Here is a 23,942-nt window from a genome sequence, read left to right as displayed (position 1 = left end):
AAAAAAAAGACTTTTGCCCCAGGAATTTTAATAAGTGCTTGCCCTTCAAGTATTTAAGAATTGTATCTGAAACAGCCATTGTTTGGCATTTTGACGGTCCTCGCTATGAAAAAATTAAAAAAAAAAGGAATTTATAACAAAATAAACTGTTATCAGGCTGAAAATTACCTCAGAAAATTTCATGGACACAATACGAATAAAAAAAGCTAAGGTGAACGTCTTCATTTTTGTAATTGTGGTTACTGAAATGTAGTCCCTTACTGTTCAAAAATGTAACTAGCTACCCACCACCTCTCACATAACACCCTCTCACCAGGAGAGGTGTTTGGTTTCCTTTTTAACCCATTCAGTTGTGTTTCTTGAGGAGTCCATCTATTGTGCCATCATGGTCATTGGGGGTGAAGTCAGGGCAGATACCATTAGCTGTTTTGGTGGTGGCAGTGCCTTGCAGGTTCAGGGAAGACAGGCTGGGCTTTGTTTGGTGATAGTGGCAGGGACCACTGTGGAGGCCTACGTTTTCTGTGTACAGGTACTCCTCAGAAAAGTCTGGGTGCAGCTCCCCAAAGCTTCTGAACTTCTCTGTAAATACACCACATGAGGGCGACAAAGACAAAGACAATATTGCAAGAGATGCTTTAAAAATGTCCAGAGACAAACTGTGTCAAAAATGCCAGACAACACCATTAACTGTTTTCACAATGGAGGTCAAACATTTTTCTAGCCCTCACTTATTTGAATTAGTACCTAAATATAGTGTATACTACTTTGACCCAAATATTGCTAATAGAATCCTAATTTTGAACTTGAATTTGTTAGGATTCTTACCAAATGTGATCTTCCCTGTGTCTTCAGCGTCAATGGCGGTAAACAGGTGTGACACACTGAGGTGAGTCACTCCTAAAGCTGTCTTCAGAATAACAGCCAACTCCGTCTCTGTGATGGCACCATCCTCCTCTGCCTCAAACATCTGGAGGTAAAATGTCAAGAAATGCAGATGTCACCTCTGACTTTGCCTTTGACCATAAGTCTCTGACAGGGTTGGCAGATTAGGTGCCCGTAAGGTCAGTTTTTATGAAATAATACATGCTATTATAAATACTAAATCTGTGCTCAATGGATTTCATGAAAGCCAAGGTCACAGAGCTTGCTCAACTCTTAAGAATGAGGTAAATCAATTCAAGTGAAAACATGGAAGTGAGTCAAACTCAAACTATTTGGTTTTCTTGTGATGATAGCCTCGAAAAGCATATTTAAACTGATGTAATGAAATGTAGCTCTGAGCATTAATACTAGGAAAAATAAAAACACTACGTGTAAACATGTGTCACTATGTTGTACAGTAATGATTGAAAGAGAACAACTTTATTCCGCTGCCGTGCAAAACCTAAGAGAACCTCCTGTGTATGACATTTTAATGTGGCAAATGTCACGCTGATCCCAACCAAGCACAGAAAACTCTATTCAGCCTGGTGCTCAGATAAGGGTGAAGCTTGAAACAGAACATACCTTGAAGGCCAATTTCATCGTTTCCAGAGTTTTGGCAGGTCTGCATACAACAGATAAGGCTATCACATATTCTCTGATATCCATGCAGTTATCTTCATGCTGGAAAAGTGAGAGAAAACATAGTGTTACTAAAGATGAAGACAGAGGATGTGAGAAGTACACATTTATTTCACCTAAGTAGCTGCAAGTGCTCACTGTTTAGGTCAAGAGCACATTGTAGCAATAAAACCTTTATTATTTGTTTGGGTAGTACATTGGAAATGTACATAAAAACACAAGTTATTTAATCGGAGCGAGATGTGAAGAGATGGTTATGAATGAAAAAAATGTTTTTACCTCATCAAAAAGAGCAAACATGTCTCGTAGCATGTCTGAAACTGGCACATCCAGGAACTGAGCAAAGTCATCCAAGCCCAGCTTCTGACCCTCCAGCTTCCTGGATCTGTTCCCATAGTCCTGCAGAACCCTCTCAGTATTTTGGGGCTTCAGCCTGAGACAGTGAGGGAAAGAAAGTGTGTGTTAATAACTTGTCCATAGTATGCAAGTATGTTTAGAAAACCAACCATCAAAAAATAACATGAAGAAGAATTAAGTTAATACAATGCAGGCAGTAGAGCAGAGACTGCTCCCATGATCAATTCCTCATAATTGCCAACTCCACTGTTGGACAACTAAGAGAGGTGTCTACCATGTTAACTCCTCTGATACATGTGGCCTTTCTAGCCGCTTCTTTTGCCAGGAGAAGTTTAACCAGGAACGTGTAGCATGTGTGAAGATCACATTGTCCCCTCCACAGCCTTTCCTTTCCAGACACATGACTAACCAGTAGAAGCTACTGGCACAACAACAAGAACATGATCCCTGACTGCCTTCCCAACCATGCACACAATCAGTTGTGTTTGGTGGAAGACCGAACCACACTGATGGTACTGCCAAAAACTGAATTTGGATCCCTGTGGTGTTGGATGAGTGTTTTGCCGCTGTCTCACCCTCATGTCCCTTACTTAGATCTCATTGATAGGTGCAATGTATCGAAAGGTTTGACAGACTCACCTCAGTCTCCTGACGAGCTTGGCAAACTCCAGCAGACAGGTGTCGACTGGCAGTCTCAACTGGCCTTCTGCCATGGCCAGCTGGCAGTCTTCAAATGAATAGTCTGTGATGGGTACCCCCAGGGCTCTGATCATAGCACAAAAGAAACAATGACGTGACATCAGTGTGTGCAAATCGATAAAAGAATTCGCTTTAGGCTTATAAGGCCAATATCGCAGCCGATATGGCTACTTTGATGTTGAGAAAAATGCGTATGACTTTTTTGTCTGTCCGCAGGACTTAAGTTTCCCATCCCAGGCTTAAAGTGGTGAATCACAGAATGTGGTGTATGATTATACAGGTACTAAATGCAGCACAGTGTAAGACAGTTTATATGGATAGTAAGGTTGGGTAGAATAGAAGCACAACATTATTATATACTCAGATATCAGCATTACGAAAAAGGTATTGCTAGGAGATGAGCCACCCCAGAGTTTTGTGTCCTTTGATTGCTGTAACTGCCAAAACCAATCAATTAGGTACTAGGTTGTAACTGTCAACAGTAACCTTTTTACTTTTGTACATTCAAAGGATTCACTGCCAAAACCACACAAACAATACATTTGAACTTACTTAGCCATGATACGTCTCACATTGATAGAAAACAGAGCAGGGTTATTTTTCTCCTCCTCTGAGGGTGTGTAGATAGGGAGGAACTGCAGAGAGAGCAGAAAACCCATACGATTTACAATATATGTCTTTTCTATTGATTATCGACAAATATGTATTTTATTGCATGAAATTAAGCCTTCAGACTTCAGATATGGACACATTTACACTTACCTCTATCTCAAACTCGTTGTGCAACTGGCAGAGTGTCAGCCACAAGATTTTAAACCTGGATAATAACAGAACATCATCAAGATAAATAAATAAACAAACAAAGAGCCTTTATCAGGGTCCATGCCTGACAGGGTTAATAATCTGACTGTGAGGTTATGAGGCAGGTTTTAAAATTCCTATATTTTCACAATGTGTTGGTCAATGCATTCATATTTTTGCCATTAATCCACATAAAATACCCCACAGTGATTGGGTCTTTAACTTGCTACTTAAATGACAAATGTGTCATCTTCTAAGGTATTCTTTGCTTCTCACAGCTTTGCACAACTGGATATGGGCATGGGCTTTAAGTAAGTATGGGCTTAAAGCTGCCGTCTGTAACTATTTTTGTGTTATATTTGCTAAAATTGACATTGTGATCTGATAGTAGAATAAGATACAGATAAACTGTGACAAAATCCACTGTCTCTGGGTCCATCCAGTGGTCGTAGAATGATTTGCAAGAATCCACCACTCCCGAGGTAAAACCAACCAATCAGAGCCCGGAGGAGTGTCAATGATGCTGTTCACGCACTTCTGGCAGCCCCCCCTCCCCTGCACAGCGCATGCTCTCACTCGGCAGCGCTCCTCCCCCGTGCAGCACGTGCTCTCACTTGTCAAACAGGCTTCCTCTCTTACTGTGGGGACGAGCCTTCACCTGCATACAGCATGCACGGCAGGTTCCTCAGTGGGGAGGGGCTTAGAAGACAGGGCTGCAGCGCAGCAGAGAGGAAGAAGGAGGGGCCTGGAGGCTGTACTCGTTCAAATTTTCTGGTTAAGTCCACTTTTTTCCCATAACTACAGATTGCAGCTTTAAGATGGGACACTTGACAAGATGTATAGAAGTTAAATTAAAAGCATTAGAGTAAATAGTATGTACACATTTGTAAGTGTGGTATGAAACCTAAACATGTCATTCTAATGTCAGTTTATACTCTATACTATGTGCCTACTGAGTTTGTGTTTATGTTAAAGAAATTAGTCAAATTGCATATAGTTCTGCTCAACTGAGCTGGGAGACAGCCAACAGCATATAGAGATCCACCATGATGATGGAAGCCGAATCATAACAGGACATAGTATTCTAAGGAGGCTACTGAGACCGGTAACAGGGACAGTCTTTCTCCTCCAGCCATGACTAATTTGCTTCCACTCTATTTGAGCTCTCATTGTGGAGATTCTGGTTCAGACCGCAATGCTCGGTTTTCCTAAATAGTTGCCTGCATTTGTGTTGTAGAATTTAATTAATGACAACATGTACAATGATACATGATATTGTGATATAAGAATCACATATCATGCTTTGACTAAAAACAAATAAATAAATGTAACTTCTTGAGACCAGAGGTAGACACCATCATCAACCCAACATTGTTTGTCATTTTTCATATTCATTTTCTATTTCAGTCAGAATTGTTTTGGTCTAAATAATTATCTTCCTGTTCAGTGCGGTTGCTGATGTAGAACTGGATGTTGAATGGATGAATAATTTATAACATCAATAAACTCACTTTGGTGATAACTGTCAAGAAGAACGCAAAAAAGAGGGTTTGGGCATATTCTATTTACTATGAATCTTAAAATATGGTGAATGTAAATTCCATTTCTTCTATATATTTACCATGAAACAGAAACTGAAGCTCACCACACACTACCATCCAAACACTTTCTCATTCAAGTAAATGGGAAGTTATGTCCAAACCTTTGACTGGTACTGTGTATTAATAAATGACTGAAAAAAAAGTTTTTTTTTTAAAGTAGTACTTACGCTCCAGGCCCTTGCCACGTCCATGTGATTGTGTCCTGTCCAAAGCAAAAATAAATAAATATTAAATATTTTTTTCTGTATGCCTTTTACTTGCAAAATTATTTATGGTTGCCTGCACACTGAAAACCACATTACTAGTAAAGGGAAAATGCTTTCTGATTACTCAAACACACTGGTTTACATGTGGTTTGGTCAATCAAATTTCCTTTATAAAAGTTTTGTTAAAGTTTTGTCATATCTTAAAATGTATTCACATGTACAGTTTGTTTTTTCTTTACATTAAAATCCTAGTTCAGCTTTGACAGGGCCAAGTATTCATGTTTTCCAAACAAAAACTACTTGTGTAAACAAAGTAATTCTTAAGGTTTCTACAAAATAGGGGAACGTTGCACAATTTGCAAACTTTATTTTCATACTGATAGAATGTGTAAGCCATGTGACCCTGGGGAGTTCAATAGTTTAAGAAGTTTGAGAACTGGCACCACTGTTAAATTTTGCAAACAAGGCTTATCCTGCACTGGACCCTGCTTAAACAGGATCCAGGACCGATTGGGATCAGCACCTATCTGACTTTTTTATTAGGGCCCGAGCACTGACCAGTCAGTGAGGGACCTATTGCTTTTGCCAGGATTCTTATTATTATACCCTATTTTCACGTTCTTATGTCGCATTTTTGGCGGCCTGAACATACATGAAAACTCATGAAATTCTGCACACACGTCGCAGCTGGTGAAAATTTATTTAATTCAATGCGATTGGACGCAAGCGTGGTAAGGGGACTCGCTAGCGCCCCCACACGTCGGGTCATGTGACCACAAATCCTCTCGGATCGCCATGAAATTTATATATGTCATAGGTCTCATCGGATCATGGGGAAATTAATTTTGTGGAATTTTTTTACCAAACAGGAAGTCGCCCACGCGGCATGGCGTGCACCGATTTTCATTTTTCGAACACTGCTTTGAGGACTTTATGATGTTCAAAGAATCATGAAACCTGCCACGTAGGTTTCAAATCATGAGCTCTTTCATCTGATACCACATTTGCCCAACATTTTGCCCCAACAGCTCAGTAGCGCCCCCTAATGCCTTTTCCCACTTAGGATGCACTGACAAACTCTAAAACTCACCAAATTGGACACACTCATCAAGACTCACGAATATGATTTTTTGGTATAACCGCAACCTTTTCAGTGCCAAGATGACTCTACAGCGCCCCCTAGAACATTAAAAGTTGAAGCCCCACGCTCTAACAGGAAGTTGGTTATTGTGCATTTCCGGCGTCAATTTTCCATTTTTCCCACTGCGTTTAGAGGACTTTCCAGTCTTCTCAGAATCACCAAATTGCACACATAGGCTCACACTCAGGCGCACTTTAATTTGAGACCATAACTGCCCCTGGGCGTGGCACAACAGCTCAATAGCGCCCCCTAATGCCTTTATCCATTTTGTACATTTTCACAAACTCCTACACTCACCAAATTGTACACATACGTCAACAGTCACACATATTGACTACTGACAAAGCTTGGGATTTTTAAGTGAGAAGATGACTCCACAGCGCCCCCTGGAAGATTTCAAAGTTTAAGCCCCGCCTTCCACATTGACATAGAGAAATAAAATCGACAAGGCCTATGTATTATGTCCAGACGCACAAAAAAGCCTCTTGGACCCATACCCTAAGTCTAACAGGAAGTCGGCCATCCAGTCTAAAATGTTCAATCTGGATGATTTTTATTATTATTATAGTTTTACGCCTTTTTGAAAGCCTAAACATGCCCCAAAACTCACCAAAACTTGCAATCATGTCCGATCCGGCGAAGAATTTGATATTCTAAGGATCGCGGAAATGGCCGATGCAAAAATGGATTAATATCGCTCCCTAGAAAATTTAAAAAATCAAGCCCCTCGACTCAGATTGACGTAGACAAACCAAATTTATGAAACACATGTATCATGTCCAGACGCACAAAAAAGCCTCTTGGACCCATAGCCTAAGTCCAACAGGAAGTTGGCCATCCAGCCATAAATGCTCAATCTTGATGATTATTTGGCCCTTCACCCACATTCCTTTGTGCTGAGAAGTCACCCAGACTCATTTGTGGTCTTAGTTTGCCATCTAGTGGAGACATTAACCCCATCACACAATGTTCACTTAAAGGCACAGGAGCAAAGACATCTACATGCCAGTTTTGACAGCCCTGCGACTGCCGCACGCACCGACGTGCACGTACGGCGTTACAGTTGGGGGGAAACCGGTGGGGTGCGAGGGCCCTTCGACACTGCTTGCAGTTTTAATTTTTTATTACTTTTGTCTGCAGTGTAGTGTTGATGATTAATTATGGTGTGCGTGTGTGTGTGTGAGAATGGTTAATATGATGATGTTGACTATATATTGGACTTTTCAACAGGCAAGTTGGAAAGCTGTCCTTTACACTTCTTTGAATTCCTCTCATAACCAGACTGTGACCACTTCAATTAAATCAACCCATTTAGCCTGAATGTGAGGCACAGATGTGTTTAGTTGACAAAATCAGCTTCACCTGAACATCCAGATTGAGACCTTTTAGCTAGCACAAAGCAAGCTTTCTCAATATACCTAAATGTAATCATTTTCATCTGCAATTTATTTAAATGTAATGGGAAATACATTTTGAGCACAATTTGAGCTTAACAAAATACACAATCTGACCACAAAACCAAATGTTGGCTGAAGTGGTTTTCACAGAGTTGTATGTGTGAAAAATGATTTTGCTTCGCTCAGAATATTTTCTCCTTCATGGATACATAACTATAATATATTTCTTCCCACCATGCAACAACATCTACACACTGAGTGAGACTTTGGGAAGATGCCTAACAACAGGGCATGCTAGGTTTATGTACATACAGACAAACACACTACTTAGTCTTACTACTGCTAAATTCAGCAAACATCAGCGAGCAAGGCAAAGGGGAACAGATCGGAGACTACTAACAGCTGAATTGAAGTTAAAACAGGAAACCAGAAGATGGCTGACACAGACTGGCGGGCAAAAGGTGGGACACCTATTAATCTCAAAGGAAAGCTGTGTTTGAACATTGCATATGTAATTAGGCACACAGTTTACCTACTGCATGGTGGCAGGCATCGTGTCTGTGCAACGTTCTAATACCAAACAGATATTGATTTGTTGATTGGATTGAACAAAAATGTGAGAGCATTTTTTCTACAAAGCTGCATTTCTGATATTCATTACACATCTTACCAGTTTATTTGGATAACGAAACACCACTGGCTGCACTGGTACAGCTGGAATGAAGGCCCCTACAGAACAAAAAAGACAAGATAAATTGTACTTGCAATTTGATAATACATATGTATAAACAATGAATGGGATTGAAAAAAGAGATACACATTAGAAGAGTGATTGCAAATACAAAAAAGAGAACTCAAGGATAAATTGTGGTCAGCCAGTGTAACAACTGCAGTTATATAAAGCCACTTCTGCCAAAGTCCACCAACCATAAAGACAACCTATTGCGCAGCCATACCTTACAACTATTTGACATTTATATATCAAAGATCTTTGAAATTGAATAGGTAAGTTGGATATTCATTTAAATTGCCATTTAATTGCAATGGCAATTTAAAATGCTCACCACACTGAATATGGCAATATCAGTGCTGTGATAGGGGTAAACAGGTGGCACCATGATTTCAAAAAGAAAAAGAAAAGAAAGCTGTAAAAGAAGAACAATGATGATGAAAGAGTTTTACCTGGCTTAAAAGTGATTAGGCAGGATCTATTGGTGCATGTTCCCTCAGGAAATATCATTATCTAAGCAAGAGACGAGATTCACATATTACAGACAAAAGTGACCATATCCAAAATATCATGTTCTGACAGAATTGTGAATTGCTACTAAAAATGTAACAAAAGAGAGTATGTATGCCCAGTCCATCCACTTACCTGAGGCCATTCCCCTCCAGAGTGTGCTCTGCGTTTGATCTCCTCCACAGTCTTCTTCCTGGAGTCCTGGTCTGATCGTGAAACGAACACTGGCCTGATGTACTTAATCAAAGCTGGAAGCCAAAGAAAAAGAAAAAAAAAAGAATGGAGGAAATCCAATGAATACAGATGCAATTATAATTTCCTATTTCTTTTGACAGTTAAGAAACTAAAGCTTTATTGGAGTAGGAGGGTGAAAATTAACATCCAGTTAGATTGGGTGTACAGTATAAAACTATAATCTGCAAGAACTCAGTCAGACCTATTCAATAAAGCTGGACACATGCCATCTCTGTATTTGCCCAAACAATACATATTTCTGCAATAAAATATTACTACTGTAAGACAATCTGTTAGATTAAGTACCACAAACACTTCACTGTGCTGGCTGAGATAAGCCAACCAGGTGAGAGAGCGCAAACTCCTCTCTATATCAACCGCCACTCAAATAATGTCCTTAACAAAGCACTTAACTCTAAATCACTCCAACAGAGCTGCACCATGGTGATGAGTGGAAGAATGTGGCTACTCTGAAACATTCCTCTGTGTAACTGTGAATCGTATAATTGTAGAGCAACACTGAATAAAAAAGGCTGGTTATGTAGCAATATTCTTTGTATAAAGACTAAAAGAGGGGGAAACAGTTCACCTGAAAAAAATTCTTAATACAATGCTATATATTCTATATTTAACATGGTCGTGGGTTCCTGTGTGCATCACTCGCATGCGCCTCACATGCAAATACAAATGCAAGACAGGTCTGGCTTTCTTCTTTGATTGGTTATTTTTGGAGGGCAGGGTGACTTAAAAAATCCAAGTGACACAGCAAAACACACAATGCAGAGGTGCAGTGTATGGAACATCTGGCTCGGTTGAGTATGATCAGTTGGTCAGAATTCAAAACTGCAATTTGTAATATAAGTATCATAAGTATCAACTAGGGATGGGCATTTGAAGAAATTCGATCATCGGGAAAATTAACGATCAATTATTGATTAATCATTATTTTTTTTAATCTTAAAAATGCCATGAAAATACAAAATACATTGTGTTCTTCCTCAATTAAATCTTTACTCCAATAACCTATAGTCCAACAACAATCCTCTTTGACAAGACAGTTAAAGTTCAACTGTTTAACTTAAACAAAAAAAGACATGCAGCACTCATAAAAGCAGCTGAGTCTGAGGATCCAAGTCAAACCTCTTCACATATCAATCACTACAGCGCTATTAAACACAATTGAACCTCTTTTAGAAACAATTCCAAAAATTCAAATCTAACAACAACTTAATAAAAGACATATTACTTGTAACTGTTTCTGCCAAAATATAATGTTTAATGACTCCAAAATGCACCCAGCCGAGAGAGAAAGAAAGAGAGAGACAGAGATACAGTATTACTTCACAATTATGCTCATTTAACTAGAGCCTCATAAAACAAAAACAAGAGTGACTCACCTAAAGGCTACAGTGTTGACTGTCCACTGCTAACAAAGTAAAGTAATTCCAGTCTACTGATTCTTGTTGAAGAATATTAGCATGCTCAGGGGACAGTGAGCACAGCCTGGTGACAGTCAGTCCAGCAGCTGAAAACAGCCGCTCTGAGGGGACTGAAGTATCCGGGATGCAGAGGTATTTTTGTGCTAGCCTGGGAAACCTGGCCACGGTGCAGGGTTTACAATGAACTCTGTAATTTTTTTGTTTGAAAAGGTCCCAGGCCAAACATCACCTTGACCTCTTCATGTTTACGCTTGATATCTACGGCAGCTCATAGGTAGCTGAGCCGTCTTTTCTGTCAAATATCGCCCCCCGTTGGTAAGACGTCTCATTACTGCCACATAGTAAAATTCAATGCATTGCTTCAAGACTCAAACTATGCAACACAATCTGTATTTTATACAAGTGTTTAATTCATAAAAATGTCATGTGATCGACAAAATTCTTAACGATCAATAATCGATTTATCATGCCCTAGTATCAACACATAAATCCATATCCATACATTTCTTTCCATATATTTATTTACCTCAACAGACTTTTATTGGAAGCAGGCTTATATTAGGGAGAAGTCTTTATTTCTAATTCCCTCTGTTACATACATTTGCTTCTCCTTGTTCATTGATCTGTTCCACTTGCTCTGTTAAATTTAGTTACTGCATTACCAGTAAGCCGTACTCGAGTCTTCCGCTGGCCAAGCCAACTAACTTCCGGTTTGCCCTTCTCCAACTTGAATGGAGATTTAAAAAGAAAAGTAAACTGATTATATGTGGGTACTTTACTGCTGGTCACACAGACTAAGCTATATAAAGATGACACCTGAGGCTTTGAGAAGTTGTGATACGTTTTTTTTGTATCTGTCATTTTTACAGACAAAATGATTAATTGAGAAAATAATTGGAAGAATAATTGATAATGACAATAAGCATTAGCAACACACAACTGTCCACTCACCACTGTAAAACTTCAATTTTTCTCAAGAACAGTGCAACAGTCTACACAACGTTTTCTCAATGATGTAACATCACTATCAATTCCACTTCCCTTCTTGAGGATTGGACTGAATAAAATAATACATTTTGTTGCATATGATTTGCATAATGTAGAATCTGGATCAAGTCAAAGGGTGTCTTTAACATTTGAGACCTGCTAAACAGAGCTGACCTACAAGAAAAAGAAAAATGTACAAGGAAATGAAATGAGGAACTGTGACTAGACAAAGACTGGGTGTAGATAATCAAGATTAGATCTGTAGGGGTGTTCACAGAATCTCATTCTTAACAAAAATAGAAAAAATAGCAAAAGCAATGTTTCTGCTGGCCCTGAGACAGAAAAATCTAAAAGAAAAGGAGAGACACAAGTGAGAGAAACATAAGATAAAGAAAGGAGAGAGTGAGGCCATGAGAAGAAAAAAACTGATTCAAACTGTGAGCTGTCTGCCGACAGGAAGGGATTAGTTCTTGAGCTAGTACCCTGAGAGATACTACACACGTCACTGTGGCTGATCAGGTCTTAATGCTTATTCTGGATTTCACTTGGCCACACATTGGTGCCTGGTTCCTACTACAAGGCTAACAAGACTAGTCAGTCTAAAGTTACAAAGGTACATTAATGGTTGATCTTCATTAGCATATTTAGAACAGCCAAGTGTAGAGGAAGCAGACACAGACATACAAAAGAAAGTTGACATTGTCAGACGTTCCTCCCTTGCTCACTCCCTCATTCTGATGAACAGTTAACTCAGGCACTGTGCTATAACCCTGAAACACTGTAATACCCACCGTACCTAAAACTTTTAGTCCAAAATACAAAATGTGCAATACATTTCACTCACTACTGTATATCTGAGCATGCTGTATACTGTACATAACCACCTACTATATGTATATAAAGTACACTTTTTTTTAAATTTACAGTTCACTAATGTCATCACTCCTTGCACTATTCGCGTATTTGCACTGTTTGTATCCTGTTAACAGTTCACAGAAATGGTTTCATTTGTTTTTAGTCATTCCTTGTGGAAATTTCTGAAGCCTCTTGTGTTGTCATTCTGTGTAAGTAGAACCACTACACAGGAGTCAAATTCCTTCTAAGTATTTACTGTTTATTTCCCTCAGATTCCTTCATATTAGGTGACTGTATGTTGATGAAAATAATTTAACAATGAGCAAATGTGTCCAAATATGTTCCCAATGTGCAGTAAAAGGAAAATAAAATGCAACAGAAACTTTGCAAGCAATACTCAGGCTAGTAAAGTGGCTGATTACTTAGTAGGCAGGGCAGGAGGTGGCTAAAATAACACTTAATTTTAATGTCCAGCGGTTATGTGAATAAGATGTAATTTCCTCAAACCTTATTAAATTGATGAGTCAAAAATTTTAGTCCAAGTTAAAATTTTAGGATGACAAATCTGTCAATAATGTGAAATGAATCAAGGGTTCATGGATATTATGTCTGATAAGTTTATCATTAATCTTTAGCTTCTTTTCTCCCTAGCATTAGGTATTTTAAAGATGTTGTAACTTACTATCAAGTTATTCCCTGCCCCTGTCTGAGTCTGATCATTAAATCCATAACAGAACATTTGAATTTTGCATCATTATCATGGATGATCTAATGAAAGAAACAAAGTTGAAAAATCAATGGCATATTTTGATCACAATTTCTGCACTTCCACAGCAAGGTATGTGAACTTTTTGTGTCTACACATATCCTGGTATGTTGCAAACAGCAACAGCAAAATCATAGAAACTACCTTTTACAAAGTAGTTTCGCTTGCAGCAGAAGCTAAAACAAGGCAAACTGTATGTACACATGTGGCTGAACAAGTTGGGGTAACAACTCTACCTATAACAGTCATAACAGTTTAACTTTTTTAATTTTTTGTTTTACCAATTACACTCAAAAAGTAGTTAATTGTCATAAAGCTAACAATAGCAGCACGATGCCCATGTGTGTGTCTGTTACTTACTGCCCCAGAGAGGTATGTCCTTGCTCTCGGCCTTCATGACAATAGAAGCCATTGTCATGGTGACTGGGATGGCATCAAAGTAAGAAGAGTGGGGTGCCAGGGTGAGGATGGGTGCCTCTGCAGGCAATGCCCTTTGCCCTTTCACTGTCATCCAATGGAAACCTCCCGCAAACCACATGACCCGCATGATGACCTTCAGAATTATGTCCACCAATCTGAAAATGAGATGATTCATGTGTGAGGCTCCCTTTGATTTCAATTGAAAATAGAGACAAATACACAAACCGCATGGAATATTATACTTCAGCATCAAACATTCAATGTAACCCTTTCTTAGCCTTTAGGCATTAAAACAGCATAACACTATGGATACAAGTATTGTAAAAGTATAATATGGTAAATGCATAGATGCATATGTCCACTGACACCAACAGGATTGGAAGAGGATATTACGGCTGGGTGAGTTCAGGGTTGTTTCATCCAACATCATTATCGACTATACAGTGTAAGAGTTATGGTAGACGATAAATAGGGCAACATGGGTAAAAACAACACCATGACAATAAGAAATAAGTAGGGATGTCCTGATCAAGCTCCTTAGGGACCCAATCCCTATCTCAATATGAGTCTTAAATGACACAACAAAGTTCAAAATTACCTTTTTTTGTCCACTGGCCAAATAGCTGGTGAATGTTCAAATGTTGCTATTGTTCTTTTGGCCAATGAATGAATGAGGCGAATCTACCAGTCCCTTGCATATTTCACCAGCATTTGGCTGGTGGCTGGTGCTAATTTTGTTACTTGACAACAACCCAAGGCAAATTCAAGTTATGACTTGAAAATGAGATGAGATATTACCCGATTCATTCTGAAAGAAATTTCTGTGCCAAAGATGTTCAGTATAAATAGTAAAAATAAGTATATACATAGCAGCAGAAAACATGCAATGATGAAGAATCTGACACATTGTTATAACAGAGTAAGCCAACTAAAATTGGCACACATTATCATTACATGGAGATTATTTTAACTGGGAGAATGTGTCTCCATACACTTATGAGATGGAATAAGCTAGATCTCATTTTACTGAGTATGACTTCTCACTCTGTTAATGTTGTTGGAAGTACAAACAATGTCTGGCTGAGCACAGGCACAGGGCTTGCAGAGAGCACACAAACCAAACAAAATCCAGGTGTCATTTTAGTCCGTCATCAAGTTACTTACAGAAATAATGTAAATTAATGACAGTAGATATGACTTGTCATTTTAATCAACCATTAGTAATGGTTAAAAATGAGAAGCTGCTAAGTGAATGTTTTGTACACTACCACTCTTTGTGAATAAGAAAATAGAGCAGAAGATTTGATAACAGATGTGTTAGCATCAGAGTTCTATTCAATCTGTGTATTTTGCCAATCCGGGTGTCAGAAGATAAAAACATTCCCACATTTTTAAACACTAAATTTCACTTGTGTGCACTGTAGAGTCTGACTGTAGTGAAGGAAAGCAGCTGTAAACTAAACACAGTAGAATACAGTAAGAAAAAAATTGGCATTCAATCAGTTATTAGCTGATAAATATCCATAAAAATATGCCTGGATGAGCTCCAATACAGCTCAGGACATCTAAAGACAAAGCACTGTAAAACTCAACTTTGTGTGTAGAGTCTGCCATCAGTTTAACCCCACTGACACAGTGTTCTCCTTCACTCCTGCCTTGCTGCCCTGCTAGCCAGTCCTAGTTCATCGTGTCAAAAGCTAAACTGTCACCTCTAGGGAAGCTCCCCGAAACTTACTTCTGAATTGGAATTCCAAAATTTTACCGGGACATTTTTTAACGTTGGTTCTTTTATTGCTGATTTAATATTTTGTGGTGCAACTTATGGTTGTGCTGCAGCCTCTCCTCTCTGTCATTGCCTATGCTCCCTGTGTCGGTGTTTAACTGGCACACGCAGGCACACGCACACACCTTACTTTCTGCCTGCATGTTTACACATACACACATATATACACACACGCGCTAACACAGGTATGTTTTATACAACCACAGTGTGCTGGTTAGGCTGATAGCAAAGTGTTGGTAACAAACTACAGCTACAATGAAAGCTCTCTGTGTGTAGCTACAACACAAGCTAATGGTATGAAGCCCAACTGTTTAGCTTGTAAGTTTGTAACATATATAAAAATCTGGCAATTTCTTGTAAACCTTTGGCTACTGACTGAGACAGCAGCCCTCCCTCCAAACCAGCCCCTCCTCCCCCTACCAGCAGTACCTGCAGGCAGTGAAGCACAACAGCTGCAGAGGGAGGAGGACAGAGGACAGGAAGAACGATGGATAGTGACTGACTTCTATGTTCTTAATTAGGTGTAAAACCCCAGAGGCACACATATGTACACGGTAGTGCACCTACCTCCTCCAGAGGCACTGGGGTTCCACGGTGGTCTCGGAGCGTCCTACTGAGGCCAGGAAGGCAAAAGGCCAAGCCAGCAGCATCATGAATGCAGCTATGAGCAGACGGATGGGAAATAGTGTGACTGTCATAAATGCTATCTGTAAGAGAAAGGAAAAAGGAAAAGGATTAAAGCAAAACAGAGCCAACTCAATGCAGTCATCTTGGTACAGCCTCAATTTGACTTTTGTCTATGCAGTATTTCACAATGAGTTGTCGATGTCTGCCACCAGAAATACAATGCCTTGTGTATAATGTATGTGTAAAACAGTGCATTTATCATCTACCTCAGTTTTTAGTTGTCACAGGAGAAGCCTCATGGTTTTCTGTCCTGCTTTGTTCATTAGGTGCAGTGAGTAAATGATGCATTACACTGCTGCTGACACCAACTCATCAACTTCTACATAGCCCTCCACAGTGAATGCTTTTGTGAAGGCAGTTGTAGTAGTGCTGTTTCTAGTTGTAGTATCAAGAACAAAATTGATTATATTACACCTCTAACAAAGTACAATAAAGAAAAGCACATCGGACAACAGCAATTACTTTATCTTATGAATACTGATTAACTAACTGGTGGCCTTTTCTCTAATTCACCTGTCCTATACAGTACCTCTGGTCACAGTAGTCTAAAAGTGGCTCAGCAACACAAAATGCTGGCAATCCTACCCAAGAGCCTGCATATGTTATGTGCATTAGACAACTGAGATGAGATGGCATGTTGCCATTACATGGTGTAAATTATATTCAAGTTCCACAACGGGTATTTACCACTCCAACTCTTAACACCCCACCCACACAGTGTAAGTACATTTAAACTTGTGTCTTCAATACTATCTACAGCCACATACACTAACATGGTGATTTACACATTAAATATAACTATGTTCTCTACTCTTGAAGGTTCAGACAAAGCATGGCACTTCATTGTTTGGATCCAATGGTGACTGTTTAGCGAACAGTTTTTTATGACTCTCTGATAGCTGCGCTTATCTTCTGTCAATATTTGTCTTGATAGCAGCCACTACAGGGGAACATGGAGCCTGTCTGGACTATCTTATCTGGAGAGAGTTCTTGTCTGACAGTACAGTCAATTGAGATCAATCAGATTATAGCTTACATGGTACCTGACACTGACAATATGCAACAGGCAGATGTTGCTAACTATTTAACAATTGGAAAGTGGTTAATGTTAAAGTTACACTTTTATTTAAAACGTAACATGGTAGGAAGAGAGTGGTAAAATGAGTGTGAAATGTCACTTTGCAACTGTCACTGCAGAGATACGCAACCCTCACTTCCTTTTTCTTTTCCTCCACACTGTTTACTTTCCCAAGATCTCTTTAGATACATGAATTAATTATATAAATTGTCTACTTATCTCTTAACAAATATGTGGTATACAGTTTTAAACACAAGAAGACAAATCATGCAGAATGTACTTTTTGCTTTGATAAAAAAGGGGCCTTTCTGAGAATATCTGAGAACCATTATATGGTGCATTTTCTAAAAAATGTATTCAGACTCAAAGCATAAGAATGCATGAATGACACATAGAATTAAAGTAGAGGCAGTGTTAGCAAGGCCGATAGATTATTTCAGAGTGAATTTAGGCACTGTACTAAAAGGCATCTTTACATTAATGCAACAAAGCTTGCCAGTCTTTTAGAAGTGAATAGGAAATACAAAACATACATATGAATCTAGTCTGATATAGCCTTACTTGGAAAAGTGTACCTACATTACAGGTACAGTGGGCCTACATTATTATAATTCTGTGTATGTTGTATAAATTGAATTGGGACTACTATTATTATTGCACAAAATAATAATAAAAAATTACTGCATTGTATCGTTTCAATTTTACTGATCTCCACTCTGATGAAGGTCTAAACCAATCACCATTTTTAACCTTTATCATGCAACCAAAGGTAATGAGAATTGTCCTTGTGAATACAATCATTGTTTTCAGTTGCGGCTTCACAGCAACCTGCAAGCAGACTAAAGGTGTATCCTTTCATTCTAACTATATCATCAAAACCAGGAGGACTATCACAGGGTGCTTAACGAAACTGGTAGCCCCTCATGTGGCCTTTTTAATTGTGTGATCTAATACACGCACACACATAAACATCTTTTACCAATAAAAAAACAAACAAGAATCATCACAATTCATGCTGTCATTTGGGTTTCGTTTACTTTTCTTGACCAAATCCACACTAAAATAGGAAGTTGGGCTAAATAATAAAAACCTGACCTATGATATATCAAACTGATAGAAAAACTGTAAGTGTGACCTAGTAGTAGAGAGTATGTTAAGGTCAATGAGAAGCTGCAACAGAGTGGTTAGGTTCTCCAACTCATTGTTAGTCACAGCAGAGATACAAGTAAGGTTATGATTATTATGGTTGCATCATTTTGGTAACCTTGTGTTCTTACATGTATTTAAGATCTCATGCTGTGACATATTGGATAAGTAGACTAGCATGAGAACACAAAACTGTTGAATTATCTGCTCGAGCCACTTAAAGCATCAGAAATAATTTAGTGGTCTCTTTGCACCAATGATATTTATTGAGAAGGACTCATCATAGTTACAGATCAATGTCAGTAAATATCGGTGTTTGATATGATATTAGATTGTGAATGATTAAAATGTCTCCATGTTAGACTGTTAGTACTCTGCTACAGTGCAAATTGTATCGGTTCAGTTTCATGACGCAACGCAGCTTAATGTAATTCTCTGAAACTTTCATGGCTGCATGTTTTTGTGTTGTTTTTGAGCCCGAAACCCAAATCAATTTTTTATCAATATGTGATAGAGAAGTTTTTTAATCTTGTGTACTGTTCAGCAACTTGCATAATAGTCTTAAAAACATTGTGAAAAAGAATCGTGTATCATGATCCTGCTTGAAAAAATCATTGTGATGTGTTTGTCACATTGCCCACCCCAAAATCACACCACTGCAGTCACCCAGATGAAAAATAAAATTGCATTTGTGTGAAATAACTGTCTCGGGTATACAGTAAGAGAGTAAGTATAGCAGTAAGAAGATGAAAAAAAGTAATACAGAGCTAGAAAGCTTTTAGACGCAAATACAATAAGAGAAAGAAAAGTCCTTGTTAGAATCCTTTTAGGATTTTATCCATAGTAACGCACACCCTCAGGTCTCGCTGACAGGCAAAACCTTATACGGTTGATTATTTTGATGCCAATCCACGGTTAAAAAGGAATAGTAATCTACATAGTGTGGGAATAAGCTATTGACTTATTGCTGCTTTGGCAGGATCAAAACATATTTAGGACTTTGTTGGGTTTCTCCAATAAATCACACAGGAATGTAAAGAAGGCTTGTCAATGCTAAGTTGGGAATTAAATTAACTTTAACACTAGCAGCTTGCCCCCTGACATCATATCAACTTTAGATGTTAAGACTAGATTAAGACTGTAATGCTTGCTGATATACCTAAATAAGTAACAAAAACAATGCAACATGTTCTCACATTAGGACTATTGCAACTCAGCAGATCAATTAAATGAATTCCACCAGTTTGCAAAATTGCAAGAGTATCTTTATGTTGATTAAAAGGTCTGACTACTGAATTACAGTATAGCCTACTAATAAGGACCTGAGCAAGCCTCGCAGTTTCAGTGATCAAACAAAGATTTGGGGCAACTGACAACCACAGCTATTAGTCAGATATCTCTATTTTATTACCCAAGTGCCGTCTTTTCTGGACAGTTGTCCTTTATGCCCCAAAATTACAAAAATTCCCAGGTGAGCGAAAAAGTGAGATGTCTCCAGTTCCTCTAAATGATGTACTCTACTGTACAGACTTTTGCACTGTGAGCAGCTATGCCAATTTGGCTTACAAACAGGATCGTTTTTAATTCAGATACAGCGTATTAGCTCTTGAGCCTTTTGCCTATTCTTATAGGCAGCGGCTTTATCATCCAAAACCAAGCATACCCTCATGGCCTGCGTTAATCCAACAAAACTCATCTGGTCCTATTATAATCTGCAATCTGTGCGATTTGTCTGTTTTTTTTTTATAAATATAACATAAAAATGATACACTGACTAACCAAAATACAATTTGGACCCATTTTCAGTCTGAGACGAACCATTCAAACCCTAAATGCTTAAGTTTAATTGCAATAATTACTTGGTGAAACAATCCCGAGTCATCTCTGCCATTCACTTGCACCCTCTCAACAAGCACCAGACTTTTACAATAGATGAGGGGCATATACTGAACTTCCAAATTCTCTTCTCTTTGAATCCAAAAGTGATTTGGTTTGTTCATAAAATCTTTGGACACTACTGCTTTTTGCTCAATACTTCAATGTTTCTGTTCATAGTCTTCCTTGCATTACCGTGGATGTGAAAGCAAGATAAATGCAACATGCAAAAAAAGTTGATTCAAGTTACATCAGAATGACTAGGAAACTAATTTCCATCCTTTCATGAACCATTTGTGGTTCAGCCTTTATTGTTTACAAGAAACCAGTTTCAAGGGCCTGTTTTCTTTCCTAGACCATAACACATGAATGCCACAATGCGGGAAATAGGGGAGTTCTTTGTAACATTATGCCATTCATTTTTTAACCACATATAATCAAACAAGTAATACTTTCGAGTAATTAAGTTGAAAAATATGAAACCAATGACTGCAAGGTTGAAGTAGTCTACAATTTAACACCATATACAATAAAGACTGAAAGCTCTAAATCTGATTATCAGCTACACTGACGGATGGCTGGACTGCATGTCATCTTTGTAGGGCAAAACTGTAAAATTGTATGAAGTGATTTAGCTTCAAGTGTTTCCAAGAAACCAGTTTCGAAGGCCTCATTTTCTTTCTTTGCTAGACCATAACACCTAAATGCCACTGTGTGGGAATTAGGGGCATTCTGTGTAACATTATTACAAACGTAACTGTTTTTTGAATAAAACTTTGTGATAGGCCTGGGATATTTATTGAATTATTTTTAAAATTAGATTATGAACATCATAATATTGTGATATGGCAAAAGTGTTGTCTTTTCCTGGTTGTAAAGGCTGCATTACAGTATTGTGATGTAATTCTCTGAACTTGTCAGACTGTTCTATTATTCACCTTTGTCCATTTTGTCATCATATCCACATTCATTTGTATAAGTATCTTGAGAAAACACCACTAGTCATCCTTATAATATTGTCACAATATTGATATTGAGGTATTTGGTAAATATTATATCACAAATATTGTGAAATTTGATTTTGTCCATATCACTCATCTGCAATTTGTGATATTGGGCTATATAAATTAAATTAAATATACTAATAAAATTGACTGCTACTACTATTTGTGTAAATATATGGTAGTTTTATGAGAGAAACTAGGCAGCCTACCTATTCTTCTGGTTGTGATTTACCAGTCTTGGCCAAAACAGCCTGGAGGAGAGTAATGTGAGAGAACCTCCCTAGGTCACTATTCTTCCTTGTAACAAGATACTCTCCTATACCTGCTAAGACAGAGCAGCCCTATTCATAACACTGAGGCTCTCCCATTAGATTGAAATGTGTTATAGAAACACCTAAGCTGTCCCAATTATGCACCATCTAGTAATATACTGTATAGTAGTCCACAATCTTTGTCATGATATGCCTTATTGGAAATTCTAACTGCAACTTTTTTGAAAGGTGTGGCCAATTGTATTTGTGGGAGTTCCACAAAGAGAGGGTAAAGTGGTTTTTCCAAGATTTATTAAAAAAAAACAAAAAACTATTATTTTCCACCCAATAAAACACCCATAAGCTATTCACTCAAGCTACTGATGAATGCTAATTCATGGCTCAGAGTAAAAAAACACACACACACACACACCTCTAACTATTTGAGCTATTCTGAGAGATGATATGAGGTGAACTGCAAAAGGCCCACATGTGCCTCCAAATTTAAAGGCAGCAGCCTAGTTTAAAAGAACACGGTATTTCAATGCTTACCAGTTCACAATAATGAGTTGAGGTTTCCTTCATCTGTTCACTATGTGACATGTTGCAATGTTTGATCAAAAGGCACAACAACTTCCATGTCTGAAATACCAATCAAGATATCTGGAATATCTAGAAGACCTTGTCATCTCTGTGAAGGCTGCATCCAAATAATACAACATAACTTTTGAGTAATTAAGTTAAACAAATATTAAACCAGTGACTATAAAGTTGAAGTAGTCAACAAGTTAACACTATGTTCAATAAAGACTGAAAGCTCTAAATCTGATTATCAACTGCATTGACGGATGGGTGGACTGCATGTTATCTTTGTGGTTCAAAATTGTAAAAATGTATGTAATGGTTAGTTTATTTCAAAAAAGAACTATGTGTGAACTCTAAGAGCTGAGGAAAAGTATTTCCAAGTGGTAGATGGGGGGGGGGGGGGTGTGTGTGTGTGTGTGTGTGTGTGTGTGTGTGTGTGTGTGTGTGTGAACATGACTGTCAGTTTTCCATCCCAATAATCCACCCCCCACAGTCACACGTGTTGGCTGCTGGTTCAGTGGGACGCACCAAATCTGCGTTAATAAACAAAGTAGGATAAATGCAATGGAAGATAAAAAACGGCGCCGTATTTGAAATAAGTGGCGAATGCAACAGAAACATGAAACCGTAATACAATATACTAAACTGGATCTTTGTTTTTTAACAGTTAAGATAACATTTAAAGAGCATCAATCTGAGGCCCATCCTGCAGGCGGCCATGCTCATTTAAATGCATTTCATTTTAGTAGATTGTTGGCGGATTACTGAATGAGATTGGTTTTCATTTTTGACAGTGATATATGACATTCATACCGGCGCTGCAGCTGAATATCCAACCATTATCTAAAAGACTGACACAGCATTAAAGCAAAGCATCCAAAACCAACAAGACAGAAGAGAGAAAGCAACATGTATGCAGCTAATGTTAGCTGGCTAGCTAACACTAGCTCAGCTGACTGTATGCACACAGGAAAAAATCAGAGAAGTTAAATGATGGTGACAGCCTCTCCGCTGTGTCGTTCAATAAACTATTAAACCAGCATGTTAACGCGTCTATAAACCAATTGCATGTAAACATAACATTACCTTTGCCTTTTCCAGAGGGGTGAATTTCAAGACGTGTACAAAAGGGTTTCTGAACGGAGGAGCTTGGTCCATCTTCTTCCCGTCTCCCTCCGCCGCACAATGTCTGTTACTCGGCAACCTCATTCTTGCAACAAGTAACGTTAACGATAGTCGGTACTGCAACTGAAATCTTAATATTCACAACAGAAAACTGAGTCTGCCTCAATGGAAGAGTATTCACGCACAACGCAGTTTCCCCTTATCTGTCTTGCACGGTGGCTAATTGAGGTGGCAGTGCAGGGTTATTAACGTTATCTTCCTTTCCCGGACAGCATGGAGGGATAATGGTTAGCTCAAGGATTAGCTGGGGATATTTGAAGTAGCCGATATCTTTCTGCCGACAGTGCGCAGGACTCCGTCCTCCGCACCTTTTCCCCAACCAGCCCGCTAGCTCAGTATGCTAACGTAACCACGATTCTTCTCCCTTGACATCGCGCATGCGCAAGACAATCATTCGACTCCAAACTGTGCCGAGCATCTCTCTGAAGATGATGTGATGCTGCCTTCAGAAGTACCCAAAATACTGTACAATTAGGAACTGCAGCATACATTACTTTTCTACTATTGGAGATAGAGATAATTTGAACAAATAATTTACAAAATAGGCATACGTAAACCAAACACGATTGGAAAGCTTATTTATTGTGTTGCCACTATTATGGTAAAAAAAAAAGAAAGAAAAGAAAATGTTTGAATTAAAAT

At 38.5% G+C, this 23,942-nt stretch overlaps 1 protein-coding gene across 1 annotated transcript; it reads right to left on the bottom strand.

Moving 5' to 3' along the window:
- Positions 1-346: 346 nt before the first annotated feature.
- LOC133983545 (lysophosphatidylcholine acyltransferase 1) lies at positions 347-23,324 on the bottom strand. The gene is made up of 14 exons (XM_062422658.1): positions 23,202-23,324; positions 16,057-16,196; positions 13,647-13,861; positions 9,141-9,253; positions 8,948-9,008; positions 8,436-8,494; positions 5,189-5,223; positions 3,382-3,436; positions 3,172-3,254; positions 2,560-2,685; positions 1,843-1,996; positions 1,507-1,605; positions 826-967; positions 347-579 (listed from the first exon to the last, which is right to left on the bottom strand). Exons 1-14 carry the CDS (start codon positions 23,322-23,324, stop codon positions 347-349), a joined length of 1,638 nt encoding a protein of 545 aa, XP_062278642.1.
- Positions 23,325-23,942: the final 618 nt, after the last annotated feature.

This window comes from Scomber scombrus, chromosome 7, assembly GCF_963691925.1.
Source record: "Scomber scombrus chromosome 7, fScoSco1.1, whole genome shotgun sequence".
Taxonomy (NCBI): domain Eukaryota; kingdom Metazoa; phylum Chordata; class Actinopteri; order Scombriformes; family Scombridae; genus Scomber; species Scomber scombrus.
This window is presented reverse-complemented; position numbering and strand designations above follow the sequence as displayed.

Excerpts from the sequence above, each read along its gene's own strand:
- LOC133983545 (XM_062422658.1), bottom strand. The coding sequence starts at position 23,324 with ATGAGGTTGCCGAGTAACAGACATTGTGCGGCGGAGGGAGACGGGAAG. Across the intron at positions 3,255-3,381 it reads ACAACGAGTTTGAGATAGAG|TTCCTCCCTATCTACACACC; the intron begins GTAAGTGTAAAT and ends CTCTCTCTGCAG. Across the intron at positions 2,686-3,171 it reads GTGAGACGTATCATGGCTAA|AGCCCTGGGGGTACCCATCA; the intron begins GTAAGTTCAAAT and ends TGCTATGATCAG.